This window comes from Rissa tridactyla, chromosome Z (genome assembly GCF_028500815.1).
Source record: "Rissa tridactyla isolate bRisTri1 chromosome Z, bRisTri1.patW.cur.20221130, whole genome shotgun sequence".
In the NCBI taxonomy this organism is placed as follows: Eukaryota; Metazoa; Chordata; class Aves; order Charadriiformes; family Laridae; genus Rissa; species Rissa tridactyla.
Genome location: NC_071497.1, coordinates 55723692 through 55737971, shown reverse-complemented (window position 1 = coordinate 55737971; position 14280 = coordinate 55723692). Strand labels below are relative to the sequence as shown.

The window sequence follows — 14280 nt, the reverse complement described above, 5'->3', positions numbered from 1 at the left end:
TGTATTTCATTCTGTCGCTGTGTTACAGAGCTATCCAGCAAAAATAGGATTAGAAGTATGTGCTGGTTCACAAAACCTGTTGCAAGAGCCACACTTAACGACTTTAGCCCTGTATTGTTATGCCAATTATACTATCAGTGGTATTTGACAACAATTTGAATAGACAATGGTAAATTTTGAGCTTTGTTTTGGAAACAAAGCAAATCAGCAAGTAAAACCCAGGAGTGTCTAGGAGATGTAGAAATTTTTGCTAAGTGATATTGAGAATAATGCTGTAATTTGAATACAATTTAAGTAAACAATTTTATTTTTTTAATACAGTCTGAATCACCATAGTGATCTGAAAAATAACGTAGCTCAGCGCTGTGTCTGCCAGTTAAACAGATAAACAATTCTATTGGTGTTGAGGAGAACAAAATAGGAGTTTCTGAGGTTGTTCATGGGACAGGGGCTGCTCAGACACTCTCCTGAAGACAGAGGTGCCGGCGTGATTATATTTGCTGTCTTGGTTAATACTTGATGACCGTTTGATGCTCCGTGTTGTGGATTTTGTAGAGATGCCCTCATGGGAAATGGGTGGAAGCATGTTCTTGGTTATGGTGGATTTGAAAATTATTTAACAAGTTCCAAAAGAGTGAAATGATTCAGAAAAGGAAGACGTTGCTCTGCATGTCTAACAAATTAATTTACATTCATAAACTTGCATCATTTAAACCTCAGATTTCTAAAACAGCACGGCTATAAGGGAAAAAATTCTGCTTAATCAGATGGTTAGTGGTGAATAAGAGTAAACTTCAAGAGTGAATCCCTTGCAGACAATATTCCCACTTAACATGTACACTATAGACTGATTTTTCTTCAATATCTTTCCAAGTTTTTGGCCTTAATTTTTTTATACACGGAAAAAGAAATCTCCATCTTCATTGTATTGTTTTATAGATATATATGAATGTTTCAGGGCTATATTCAGGGAAAACTGGTCTCCAGTAATACTCATCAGCTGTAGAGGAGGGTCTTCAGACTGTTACTTAATAGATTGCAAATGTCTTATACCTCACAATGTTTCATTCTCCTTTTTCTCTATTAAGCCCACTGTAGGAGCACAGCTGTGAGAACTGAGTTCAGTAATCTCCCACAGAAAATATTCTGGTCTGATCAAAATGGAGATTGATTTTCTTCATCCTAATAAGAGAAGTTCCACAGAATGCTCATGCAAAAGTAGGAATGGGAGGCAAAAGCAGCTTTTAAAACAAAACATACTAGTCTAGGTTATCAATTGTGGGATCGAATTGGGGACCTTCATCATCACAACTCTTCTGTCCTCTCTTGAGTCAGGGTAGGAGCACATCATTAAAACAATTATCAAGAGCCAGGTGATCTGATGAAGTTACCTCCTGATTTGAATATTCAAGTACTGGCATTTTTCCATTTGAGTTGTTTTCTAGGAACATTTTAAAATATTTGACTACTGTTGGGTTTATAACTCCTCTAAGAGATGCCATATGGGCTGCATTTTCCTCTTTTCAAACAAATTCTTGAGATACAATGACCAAAGTTATTGATGTGATATTGAATACAATTTTAACCTTTATGACCATTACTTCAAGTTAAAGGAGTTAATTGATCCCTTCTTCACCAGTCACGTTCCACATTCACCAAAGGCTGAATGAGATTTGGAAGGATATGATTCTGTTTAAGCTCCTTAAAGATCAAACATTGAACTGTAAGCTGACGGTTGAAAGGCAGAAGCTAATGAAAAACTTTTCCTGCTGCTAGATTCAGAAGGAATGAAGTGATATTTATTTTCAATGTAGCTCCTTTGGATCAAACCTAGAAGAAGTCAAAGGCTCTTATATTCTCACAATTTCAAAACTAATTATTGAATTTGAAATAGCTGAATTAGTAACATAATTGCCAGGCAAAACATTGTCAAAATAAAATTATAGGTCTCCAAGGAGCATCTGTTTCTGACAGTTCTGGATAATAGTCTCAATAGTTCATAAGTTCATCTTAGACCAGAGTATCTGTATGTTTTAGCCTTCATTTAAGAAAACATTTCAACATATTTTTTTTCAACTTCTTAAAAATTAAGGTATTTTCTTTAGGTGTCAGTGGCTATATTCAAATTCTGGGATTCTTGCAACATTTCGCAGTTCCTGGATTCGAATACATGCTTCAGGTGCAGACTTCCTCCCTCTTTTTTATTAGTGTGGCTCCACATTTTTTCCTATTCTGTGTCAACCATCACCACCTGCCACTGCAACAGTATTTGCCACTTGCAAACGCTCTGTCCAGCCTTAATGAACCAAAGCATTGTTCAGCTTCTGTGGTGAAAACAGAGGAATATTAGAAGAGAAAAACAGCAAAAATGTCTGCTTTATCTGTAGTGCTGTACACAAGAATTCCTTAGTGCCAGCATAGGAGACAAACCCAGTGTTTCGACGTATTTTTCCAACATCTATTGTGAATGGATTACTTACTATTGTAGTTCAATGCATATAACGAATACTAAAATGAATTTTTCTAAAACCAGAAAATACCACCTGTAATAAACAAGAAAAGCTTTAGAATTATTGTCGTTTACAAGAAGCTTTTTTTGAATGGCTGTAAACGTGGCACTGGTGAGACTATATCTGGAGTGCTGTGTCCAGTTACGGACTCACCTGTACAAGAAGGATGGGGACATACAGGAGCAAATACAGTGAAAGGACTGGAGCATCTGTGATATGAGGAGAGGCTGAGAGAGCTGGAACTGTTCAGCCTAGAGAACAGTAGACTCAGGGGGATCTTAACCAAGTGTATAAATACTTGATGGGGGAAGTAAAGAAGATGGAGCCACACACTTCTCAGTGGTGCAGGGTGCCAGGATGAAAGACAACAGGTACCAACTGAAATGCAGGAAATTCCTTAACATGGAATTTTTCTTCACTTAAGACTTTTTTACTGTGAGGCTTGTCAAATGCTGGACTGCTTCCCTGGGGAGATGCCGAAGTATTCATCCTTGGAGGTACTCAAACCCAACTGGACATGTCCCTGAGCAACCTTCTGTACCAGACCATGCTTGGAGCTGGGGCTCTGAGCTGTGAAACAGCTGGAATATGAAACTGGACACTTCAGTGAATAAGCTTTTCACTAGAAATAGGCATGATTTTGTCTATTTATGTGAAGAAGAAAATATACTGTGTAATTGTATGGGAAATTTACATGGTTTACAAGCTGAGTGTAGACTGAGCCCACACTGTATGTTATTTACAGCTATAGGGATGTTGAAGGGTTGCCATATCTTGATGTCTGACTTTTCGTTATATGACTGGGAAAAGTGAGGTTGCATTTTTGTAATTTTATCAGCCTAAGAAATCATTCCCCAGAAGTAAATGCTGAGAATTATTTTTGCAGTAAAAAAGACACTCTCTAAAATGGTTATGGAATATGAAAATAAAAGAGAACAACTCTGGCAGAAATCAGCAAAAATTATTTAGTACAGGTTTCCCAAACATTGTTCCAAAGACTAAGACATTGTTGGGATACATGGAGAAAGGGATTGTTATTTGTCTAGTTACCTGCATGAGAACTCTTAATTTTCCCTATAAGCTATTCCTTTAGCTATCCTAGAGAAGCTGTGAGGTGTTTTTCTTGTGCAAGGTGCAAAGGGAACAATTCATGCTGGGATTTTGTTCTTGGAAAATTGAAGTTTGGCTTGACGTTGTTGATAGATATTTTTATTTTCAGCAAATTTGCTATCTTCGATGATACATGTTAAAAGTTTGATTGAGACACTTAGCCAAGACTCCTTTTTGCACTTTAAATAAATAGCGGAAGAAGTATGATAATAGTAATGACAATAGGCATCTTGACAGTTGTCACTGAGAAGAGAGCATTGAAAATATTGTCTCATTTAATTTATAGTCAGAGCTATCATAGTATTTAGCAATCCCTGTCCCCTGAGAAGTCATATTTCAATTTCCAACAATTTCACTGTTGGAAAGCAGGCAGTAGCCATCCTCTGCCCTTTCCCCTCTCCTCCTCCCTCTCCTGGGTAGGAAGGGTAATACAGTAATGCCACCTACTACCCCAAATATATGGTGAAGTTGAAAGGACACATCTTTCTGTGGCTGTCACAGCAACCTTTGACAGACAAACACGCAGGGCGTATTTTAGAGCTGTCCCCTTGGCACAGCACCCAAGGGATTACAGAGAGAGTGTTGTCTGACAGGAAAATGTGTCTCTGTGAAAATCCAGCTTTTTACTTCTTTTCTCATGCACTGAATCAAATTCATGGATTAAGATACATGTGATTAAAAACAGTTTATAAAGCCTGTATTTGGTTAGCATGATATTATAACAAGATAATGTCCCAATAAGGTTCACTGTGGTGCATTGTTGCACCCACATTTTGAATTCTTTGTCATGATGATCATTGGCCTCTGTTGGAAGTGAACTGTTGAAGTCAAAAATACAATATTTTTGTAAATTATTCTATGTAAATCTGAAACTTTGAAAACAGTAATAGTACTGCAGCAACCTGAGATAATTCCAGGTCCTGCAGGACCTTGTCACTGAGTCCTTGTATCTGAATCCTTGGCATTATCTTTTCTCTTCTCAGTCTAGACCTCTTAGCAGTGAGCTCAGGTAGTGTGATCACCCAAGAGGATACCACTAAATTAGTGCTAATTTACATGACGAACCTTGTGATGTAGTCAGTATAGAGTATAGGTGCCTTTGTTGGGGTGAGTATTTGGCACAGATAGCTTCCAAAGAGTTGGTGAGCACAGACCTGACACAATCCTTTTCCAGTCCTTCGTGTATTTCCTCACGTAGACAGCTGTTGTTCTGGGTGTGTGGTCAGTGTGCTCTGCAAATGAGACATTTAGGTCATACTGAGTGATATGGGGCAAAAGAAACCATAACAAGGATGTGTTGGAGATAGCATAAACTGTGCCGCTCTGACACACTGAACAAGCCAGGCACAAAATTTGGGCAAAACACAGGAAAAAAAACCTGCCTCATATCCTCTGAAAAGAAAAATCCCACCTAGCTCTTCTTTGTAAGCATTTGGATTCTTTCAGTGTTTCTCCATCAGCTAAGCAAAGAACTCATTGGCATTCTCACCATTTATAGTTTGATCCATCAGAGTATGTTTCAGTCAGCAAAGTTAGCAACTAGCAAAAATATGCTGTGGTTAACAAAATATGAGTTACTTGAATATGTAAAAGAGAAAGTGCTGCACATATGCAGTTGCACTTTAGTGATCTTTATTTTCAATGTGTGACGGAAATTGATTTTGGGGGAAATGTATCACAGTTGCGGATAGCTGTCTGATTTTTTCATATGTTGCCTTGCCAATGCAGCATCAAGCTGTAAAGAGAATGTTTCTTTGGTCAGTGTTTCATTTTCATAAAGGTTAACCGTATCATCTGTTAGCCCATTAGCAGGATTATAAAACTCAAAACACACAAGGTAATAAATCTCCTCCAATTACCAAGTAGTAAAAAGCAGCTTACTGGTAATTTCAAAGTGTAGTGACTCACTCACTGATTTGAGAATCCATCCTTCTTTGTAAATAGAGCAGAGACTGCCTAAAGCTGGGCCCACCTGCAGAGGGAGAGGTTGTCCAAGTGAAGTGGCCTGATGGAAAACTGTATGGCGCAAAATATCTGGGAACAAACACAGCTCACATGTATCAGGTGGGTGTCTATATTTATTACCATGTGCTCGTTTTCCAGATGTCTTCATTGCAAATTGCTCATTCAACTCTAGCATTGGACTGGACAGCCATACCTTCAAAGCTGCAGAAGGCTGGAGGGTGGACTCTTATTGTAACTGTTAATGCATTTAAACTAATAAATAAAGCTGTCTAAACCATTAACAAGTGCTGTGCACTCTTTGGGAGTTGAGGTTTCACCTGTTCATGTAAAATGAAGAAAATGAGTTATTTAATAAGAACTCAGGTGAACAGGTGGAGCATTAAGATTGAAAGATAATATTTGTTATTTTCTCCAGGTTATTTACTCTTATTTGATGTCAGGTAATTATGCAATTAATAATACAAAATTAAGTATTGGTGTGTGACTACAATGAACCTTAGGCATTTTGTAAAAGGATGGAAGGGAGGACAGCAAAAAACAAGAGCATAAATAGCCCCACTTTCATTTGTCTGAGGCACCTCTGAATTAATTAACACATAATCTAAGGAGTGTTTTATCCTCAGCAAAGGCAAAAGGGAACTGAACACTGAAAGCAAGGCTAAAAAGCTGACTTCTGATTTCAGAGACACAGTAATTGTTTTTTTATGTGCTTGCCTTTGAGAAAAGTCAGTCAGCAGCTTTGAGTACCCAAGTGAATGGTAGAAACTGCAATAAAACAATCACAATAATAATAGCACTTCTGAAAGAATGAGAATCTAGGTACATTTCATTTATATATATATAATAATTTTCACTCATGTAACTCTTTTCATCTGAGGGCCTCACATTACTCTACAAAAATGGCAAATTTACTATTATATCTGTAGATAAATTAAGGCACAGGGAGGCTAAATGACTTGCTGCATTGACCTTCTCACTTTGTCAATGACTTGCAATCGAACTCAAGTCCTCAAATACCTGATCCCTTGAGCTAGTCTCTAAATCTTACCTCTTCCCTTATGTTTAGCAGATGTACTATATTGTGAAGGTGAAAAGTTCTTTATAAAATATAAAGATTATTGTCCTATAGTAGCATTAATCTTCAAATCATTTAATCTTCTGAACAGCTGGTGTTCTGAGGAGTACTGTGAGGTAGACTAGATGAATGTTCATATCTTTCATATATGAAGGAATCTGACATAGTCAAAACAAACTTGTTTGTCGTATTTTAGACCTCTTGGACAGTATGATGAAAGCAGTTTAGTTTAAGGAAAATGGATTGGTATGCGGAGGTTCAGTAAGGTTTGGAGTTCCTCAGCATAACAGCCATGAGAGATTACAGTAAACTGCCTTGTAACAACCCCTATCATGGGGAAACAGCAAAGGTTATAGATTAGAAGGAGTCCAGATTGCACTACGTAGGACGTCGGAGACAAACAAGAATTTCAATCTGTAGGACGGGAGAGGAGGCTGCCACAACATGGCCACGGATTATAGGAAGTCTGCTACATGGAGGGTGAAAGGCTAACTTCAAAACGCATTAGTAGTTCTTCCTTTGGTCCTTCTACATAGCCTGTTTGATAGCTTGTAGGACCCGTGCATACACATACCCATTCTTCTGGGTTGTGAGGTCTCTGTTGCAGCCTTGAGATTCTCTTACCAAATCTATTGTGGTTGCTTAGATGGTACGACAAAAGGAGGGGCTGAAAAGGACTCTGAAATTAGTATTATGATCTAATAAGACACATCTATTCTACTTGGATAAATCTGTGAATTTTCCTCATGTTCATGAGATACTTGTACCGAATGTGACAGTACTTGTGTATGCAGGAGCTATGACACAATGCACCAGAATTCGTGTCATCCAGTTCGACATTCACGACCCAGCATCCTGCACAATCTCTAGGCAGAGTTACACCTGCCAAATGAAGCAAGCGTTCAAGTGAAATTGTTAATGCGGTCTATGTATGATGTCTTGATAATTTTTGAAACTGACAGTCACTGTTTATTTTTGAGCTTCACTTGAGATTATTAAATTATCCGTTCACCCTATTAATTGCTTTCTAACAATTTCAGCTGACCCTTTTATTTATGATGTCCTGATAAAAGAAAATCTCATGGAGAGAATAACATACCACACAGACACAATACAACAGCAGAAGTCCAAATAAAATAACTTGCTGGGGAAAAATTGATGATTTGAAATGTAGTTTCTGAAGTCTGGATTAAATTGGAGCTATTAGAGATGGTGGGTTTATATTTTGCATGAATCATGATACCATTGAAAGTTGTAGAGAAGCTGTTGTTGTGATGGCCTTTAACAGTACAGCAAATTTATTTACAGTATGGTATGCTGAATTATAGCTGAAGAATTTACAGTTACTCTTCATTGTAAATGTTCAATATATTTCATACTGCAAACATGCCAGATTCTGTGATTTGATGCAGTTGCTTGCTGCTGTACACTACCCGTAAAAACAAAAAATTGCCCTTTCAGGAGGTGGTTTTCTGATGTCATGGATCTGGCAGAGTTCGTTTCCTGCCCAGTTCTTTCACCAGTGATGCAAAAACCAGTATTGCCCACTCTATTACGCAAAAAAAATTACCAAATATATTGTTCAATAAGGAGCAGGAATAGCAGAAAGGCTCTTCCTGCATCCTAGGGAAAAGTACCTAAATTGCCATAATTATATTAAACAAGCTTAAGTCAAATTGACTTTTAAGTTCCTCTGACATAGGTAGTAAGGAGCACAGATGACTTTTGTGACCTCGGTGTCCATCTGTGCTCTGTGCATTTTAAATCCATTCCAGATCTGTGCATCCCTGTTAAATAGCTGTAAAAAAAAAATAAATGCTTTTAAAGATGTTAATAGTTCATAGATCTGTACCCTGACTTTTGAGAATGGATATACTGTATCAGATTTTTTAGCTGTTCTCAATTAATCTGACATAGTCATGGCAAGATTTTAATTTGAACATACGAAACACAGTCTATTTACTAGTTCAAATACATGTTTTTTCATTTTTATCTATGATAATACCTTTGATAAGTTAATGTTTTCCTATGTAGGTATTTGGGCTTATTCTTCCAACCTAAGTCTGTTGTTGTCATTCGTATGGTCTCATTAAGTCACCTAAGGATGTGGAATGGTTCTTCTTTTAGGTTATACCAAACTTTAAAGTACAGTTTCTGTGGGAACTAAAACTGCAGTCATGGATAATAGCTGAAATTCACAATTGTGAGATGAAGTATTAAAAAAAAAATCAGAAGCTACTGAAAAGACTTAAATGCTTCAAAGCCTCAGCTTTTTAACATTCCCAACACCTAGTTGCATTTCCTTTCTCATTTTCTGCTAACGGGGTTCATGTTGGATTAAATCTAAACCTAAGCATGATAAAGCTTTTCATCTTCTGAACAGAGCATTTTAAAGAAATTCCATCAGATTCAATAAAATTCTGTTAACTGGTATTTCCTTAGTTGTCACTCATACTTTTTTTTGACATGGTCTTCCTCAACCTTGAAGCACAGGATGTTAAAATTTATTTTTTATTTATTAGAAGCAAGTAAAAAAAATTAGAGGCAAATAAAAATGACATGAAGACATTTTAATACGTCACTCCTACAAAATAATGTTGTCTGTGTTGTTACTGCTTGACATTCCTAATCTCATAAATTTTACTTCATGTGTAGTGTTGATTTTGAAGTCTCTTTGCTTAGATATTATTTTCAACTTATGAATTTGTTGCAGTTCCTAAGAAATAACAGTTTTTGTGTTGTATCCTAATTTTACCTCACTAAAATAGCTAGTAAAATATTTGTATATAAGCCTTCTGTGTTTGCACATATATTTTTGTTTGGAGACATTCCCAGAAACTTCCTGCAAGAGTTAAATTATGGTTTTATTTTTAAATACCCATTTTTTAAATCAGGTTGAGTTTGAAGATGGTTCTCAAATAGTAATGAAGAGAGAAGAGATCTATACTCTAGATGAAGAACTTCCTAAGAGAGTAAAAGCACGTTTTGTGAGTATTTGCTGATGATAACTTTATAGTGTATATATATATATATGCTCAAAATGCCAATAATGCTATCCTTGCCTTTATTCTGGATTTTCAATTTAAACTGGACAAATATTTTCTGAAGCCTGTACTAATATGACTAGCTAGATCAGCACAACCATTAGCACAAGTGTCCATTTGCTAGTGAGAATGGTTAGTTGTTCTTCCAAAACAGACAAATGCTGATGTCAAACATAATTCTTTTCTCATGTGTACGTTTTAAAAACTTCCCAAGTTCTCAGAGCTTTGTGGTTTTAAAAGCATTGAATTCAGTAAAAATGCAGTTAACTTTTTCTAAGAAACAAAGCAGCTGATCAGAGCTCACTAATGTCACTGGCAGGACTTATCAGCATTTCGCTAGTCTTTGGTTCAAATCTTCACTGCGTTTTTTTAGTTTCCTGCAGTTTCAAACAACATCCACCAGCTAGTCGTTTATATGTATGCCGTGTGGAAAAGTGTTGAGGTTCATAAAGAGCATGACAAAGTTTGAAACAGGAAAGTTCTGCTTTGCAGTTGTTGGAGGAGAGAAGGTGACCGCTGTTACATATCTTTGTCATTAATGCTAAATACTGTGTCTGCTCAGGAGAGCACCATGTTCTTCTCACGTCCCTGTCCTGTTCTACAACTGTTTGTTCAAAACTGCATTGCAAGTTAAAAGTTAGGTTTCTTAACATGTAAAAGCAAAACATAAAGATGCAAAACTCTTGTCATAATTGAGAACAAAAAATAATCCACTGATCTGAATAAAAAAGTTCCCTCTTATTTAAAGAATACTTTTAGTGAAGCTTTGAAAAAGAGAGCAGTGTACAGTATATTTTTCATTGCTGCAGGGAGGTGGGCACATACATGTTACCTGTTCATGCATCTGTTATGTGACATTAATTAGCTGATTCTTGAGAGTTGGGTGCAAGGAGTTGTAGGGGCATGATGTATAGAGTTGATTCTTCAGCCATACATCAGATTAGATGAGTTTGGTGGACTAACGTAGCATTATGTGGGGAGGAAGCTGAAGAAGGTTTCAGTTTGACTTTCCTTTTCTATGCTCCTTGCCACATGCAGCTGGCATCATCATTATTATCATCATTTCCTTTTGTCCGGTTCTCAGCGGCCAATCCAGCATGGATGCTGTATATTTCCGAAGCTGGAGGTTGTCAAAGGAAGGGATTAGCATCGTGTGTGAAAGGGACACTAGAGCTGGGAAAGGAAGAGAGACAGAGAAACGTGAGGCTGAGGGAGTGCTCACCAGCAGGGTGCCCTGTTTTACTGAAGGAATAGAGTAAGATTAGGAGAGCTCTTTCTAATGGGAGGTGCGCTGATCAAATATTCTTGGCAAGACACCTTTTTGTCAAGGTATCTGGGATACATGCACACATCTTTCAGTGTCCTGACTCCACCGTGGGTTAAGAGAGATGTCTTGAAAAATGTTAAATGAACCATCTGGTTATATTTAATGGGATTTCTCATTATACTCAAAAAGCATTCCATTACCATTTTTTGTTTTAGAGACTATGTGTGAAAAGTATTTTTAATGAAGTGCATGTTCTGTAGAATGTAAACTGTTGCATTTCACTAGGGATAACAAGACAAATGTAGTTGGGTTTGTTCTACTCTATTTAAAATGGAGGTTTTTATAGATCAATATTTAGGTTTTTTGTATTTGATGCCATTAACTTCATAGGGGGGAGTTAAGTATAGGTTAAAACCATTCCATTTAGTCAACTAAATAAAACAAACCATGGCCTGTGCTCAGACCTTTGCATGATTTCCTACTATTGCCTCAAATTCTATAAATATTTTCTGCCACTGCTTTTTCCCAAATGGCTTGCTACTTGCTGTCCCACTGCTTTGTTTCAGTTGATTCCCAGCTGTTTTAAGTTTTCTGACAAACAACTGAACTTGGGACTCCAGTTCTTCGCAAATTAGGCAGTGTGCAGGTTTCTTTTCAGAGGTCCATGCCATAGTACCTTGCACTTAAAACTTTCCTGAATAACACAGAGTGGTGGATTATACTTGATACTGCTAGGGTCAAACCTGGCCAATAATTGCATCACTTCCATGTTGCTGTTTTCCACCTTGAGAACTAAATGATGGGTAGTACGTGCAAGATACGGAAAAGTAGAAATTGTATTTTAAATATTGCACTTAAAATATATATGTAATATTTAGATATATATAAAAAATATATCTGAAATATAACTGAAAATATAACTGAAAACAGTTATAGCTGCATAGTCAGAAATTTAGCTAGCTTCATATGATCTAGTGAAATATATCTGGGTTTCCATGTACTTATCTAAAATATGTCAGGATATGATGGCCTGTATGAAGCTGTATGTGTAATTATTGTCTGGTTTTAGTCCACAGCCTCTGACATGAGATTCGAGGATACGTTTTATGGAACAGATATTATCTTGGGAGAGAAGAAGAGGCAGAGAGTATTGAGTTCCCGCTTTAGGAATGAGTATGTGGATGATCCAGGATACCGCACCTTCTTAAAAAGCTCATTCCAGAAGAAATGCCAGAAGGGGCTGTAAAGGAAGCAAGGAGGAGAGGGGGATGTTGATTAAAAAGCATGTGGCATTATTTGCAATTGGTTTCGGTTTAATTGAACACTTGGTTTTGCAGTGAACTAATCCGTACACCAGCCTCGTAAGCTGAAGTACTTGAGTTCTGATTTCTTCAGTTAATGTATTAAAGATTTTGTAACATTTTGCATTATGAAACTAAGGGGGAAACCAAGTGAGAGTAAGGGGGACTGCACAGTGGTATGCTGAAGAAAACTTCCAGTCTTGCTTATATTGAAATAAATGGTAAAATTCCTTTTGAATTGTGAGAGAAGATTCACATACAGAGACAGAGGAGACATTTTAGTAAACAGATAATTTCAGTGGCTCCATTTTTCTGCACGTAGGAAAGGGTGTTAAGTTTGATAATAAAAGTTTTTATAAAACATTTTTTAAGCAAGTACAAATATGTACAGTATTGAGACAAAAGCTGTACTTAACGTTGTACAGTGCTTTTACATTTTTATGTCACTGCTACTTTCAGTAGGGTTTGATGTGTACTCAACTGTTGACTTTAATATTTTTGGCTTTTAAGAAAGATATCTTCAGCACAGCAAAGGTGTTTTGTACATTTAAAGAGACAGATTTTGGCAGTTATTTTTAAACGTGTTTTTGATAAGGTCTATTAAAAACAGCTATTTGTAAAATATGATTTTCTTTCATTATGTGTATGAAAAATTAGAGTTTAAATATATATGCTTAACAGACTAGTTTTGGATGAATATATTATGGTCTTCCTTTAATATTCTATCAATGTAATAATGTTATAAAATAAGGAAGCAAATAAACACTGTCCTTTTACTTGCAACATTTTGTCTGCTGATGTGGTTTTTGATCCTATTATTCTATACCAATAGGAATCAAGAAGCTTCCCTACATGCAGTATGCATGTGGTTTCCTGAACACAACAGAGTATATACACAGACATACACAGCTTGGTATTAAAATACGAACTTGATAAACAATGTGGTTCCATTTCTTGTCTTTCTGTTTCCCTTCAGTCTTTGGGATCTTGACCTTTTTGGATGTTTCACAGAAAGCAGAAAGTCTGAATTTGTCAGAAACACTTGGGTATGTGAAACTAGAAGAGAGCTTTAACAAAATGACATCATCTGTTTCTCATAAATTGGACTGTCAGCAGGATTTCTGACTGTCTGCCACAGGCAAAAGAGCCGTTTCAAAATCCAATTTAAATCTCAGCACTGCTGTTTCTAGAGTCCTGCTTGCAAAAATCCTGACTATATGGACTCGAAAAATTTTTCATGACAAACCCAGTCCTTTACATGCTGAGGCACACAGATCTTTGTTTCACTGTAGCCCTTGCATGATTATTCTTATTTTTTCAGGTGGATAGTAAAATTTTTCATTTACTATGTGACACGTCAATTAACAATTTAATTTTTCTGTGTTACATTAACTATCTTTTCTTGTACCATGAAATCACTCAGAATCCCTTTACTCTAAGAAATTGCTTAGCTGTGAGAATTGGAATGTATTTCTGATTGACAACACTTTCTTTAGAGATAGTGGGTTGTGGTGGGTACTGTCTGGCATATTTCAGAATACCAGAGTTCTTTCTAGTATTGTGAAGGATAAATAAAAAGTAGTGATACATTTGCAAAATGCAAGATTGCAGCTGCCTTCTAGAATTAAATGCAGCTGATGATAATCTAATTATTGATGCTTAGTTTCAAAATACTGTTCTATGATAAGAGTGCTTTTACGATTCACCATGAAGGTTCAAAACAACTATGACATTAATTGGTTACGTACATAGAAATATATTTTCTAATCAAATAAATGATGCTATGGGGGTACTACAGAGGCTAGAAAGCAAATGTGTGTTCTTTGCCTGGGTCTGATATGACCTGTTTTGACACCTTGAATAAACTGCCTCATCTCTATAAAATGGATCCAGCATCTGTCTCTTCAAGTTCATTGAAATTTGCTGATTAAAGTGCTGCAAAAGTTTTTTTAAAACATTCATGCAAAAAACATCAGTTGGCTTGTTTCCCCTTCTATTTTCAGCAAGA

General features: G+C 36.6%; 1 protein-coding gene across 6 annotated transcripts in view; it reads left to right on the top strand.

Annotated features, from left to right (window-relative positions):
• Positions 1-13054, top strand: part of KDM4C (lysine demethylase 4C) — a 273236-nt gene extending 260182 nt beyond the window's left edge. For 5 of the 6 annotated variants that reach the window (XM_054186216.1, XM_054186213.1, XM_054186211.1 and 2 more), the window contains 3 exons: positions 5565-5684; positions 9555-9647; positions 12041-13053. In XM_054186216.1, coding sequence (XP_054042191.1) covers positions 5565-5684; positions 9555-9647; positions 12041-12217 — 390 coding nt within the window. In that variant the 3' untranslated portion in view covers positions 12218-13053. Of the gene's footprint in view, positions 1-5564; positions 5685-9554; positions 9648-12040 lie in introns of all 6 variants that reach the window. The other variant, XM_054186217.1, reaches the window with a different exon arrangement.
• The last annotated feature ends 1226 nt before the right edge of the window (positions 13055-14280 follow it).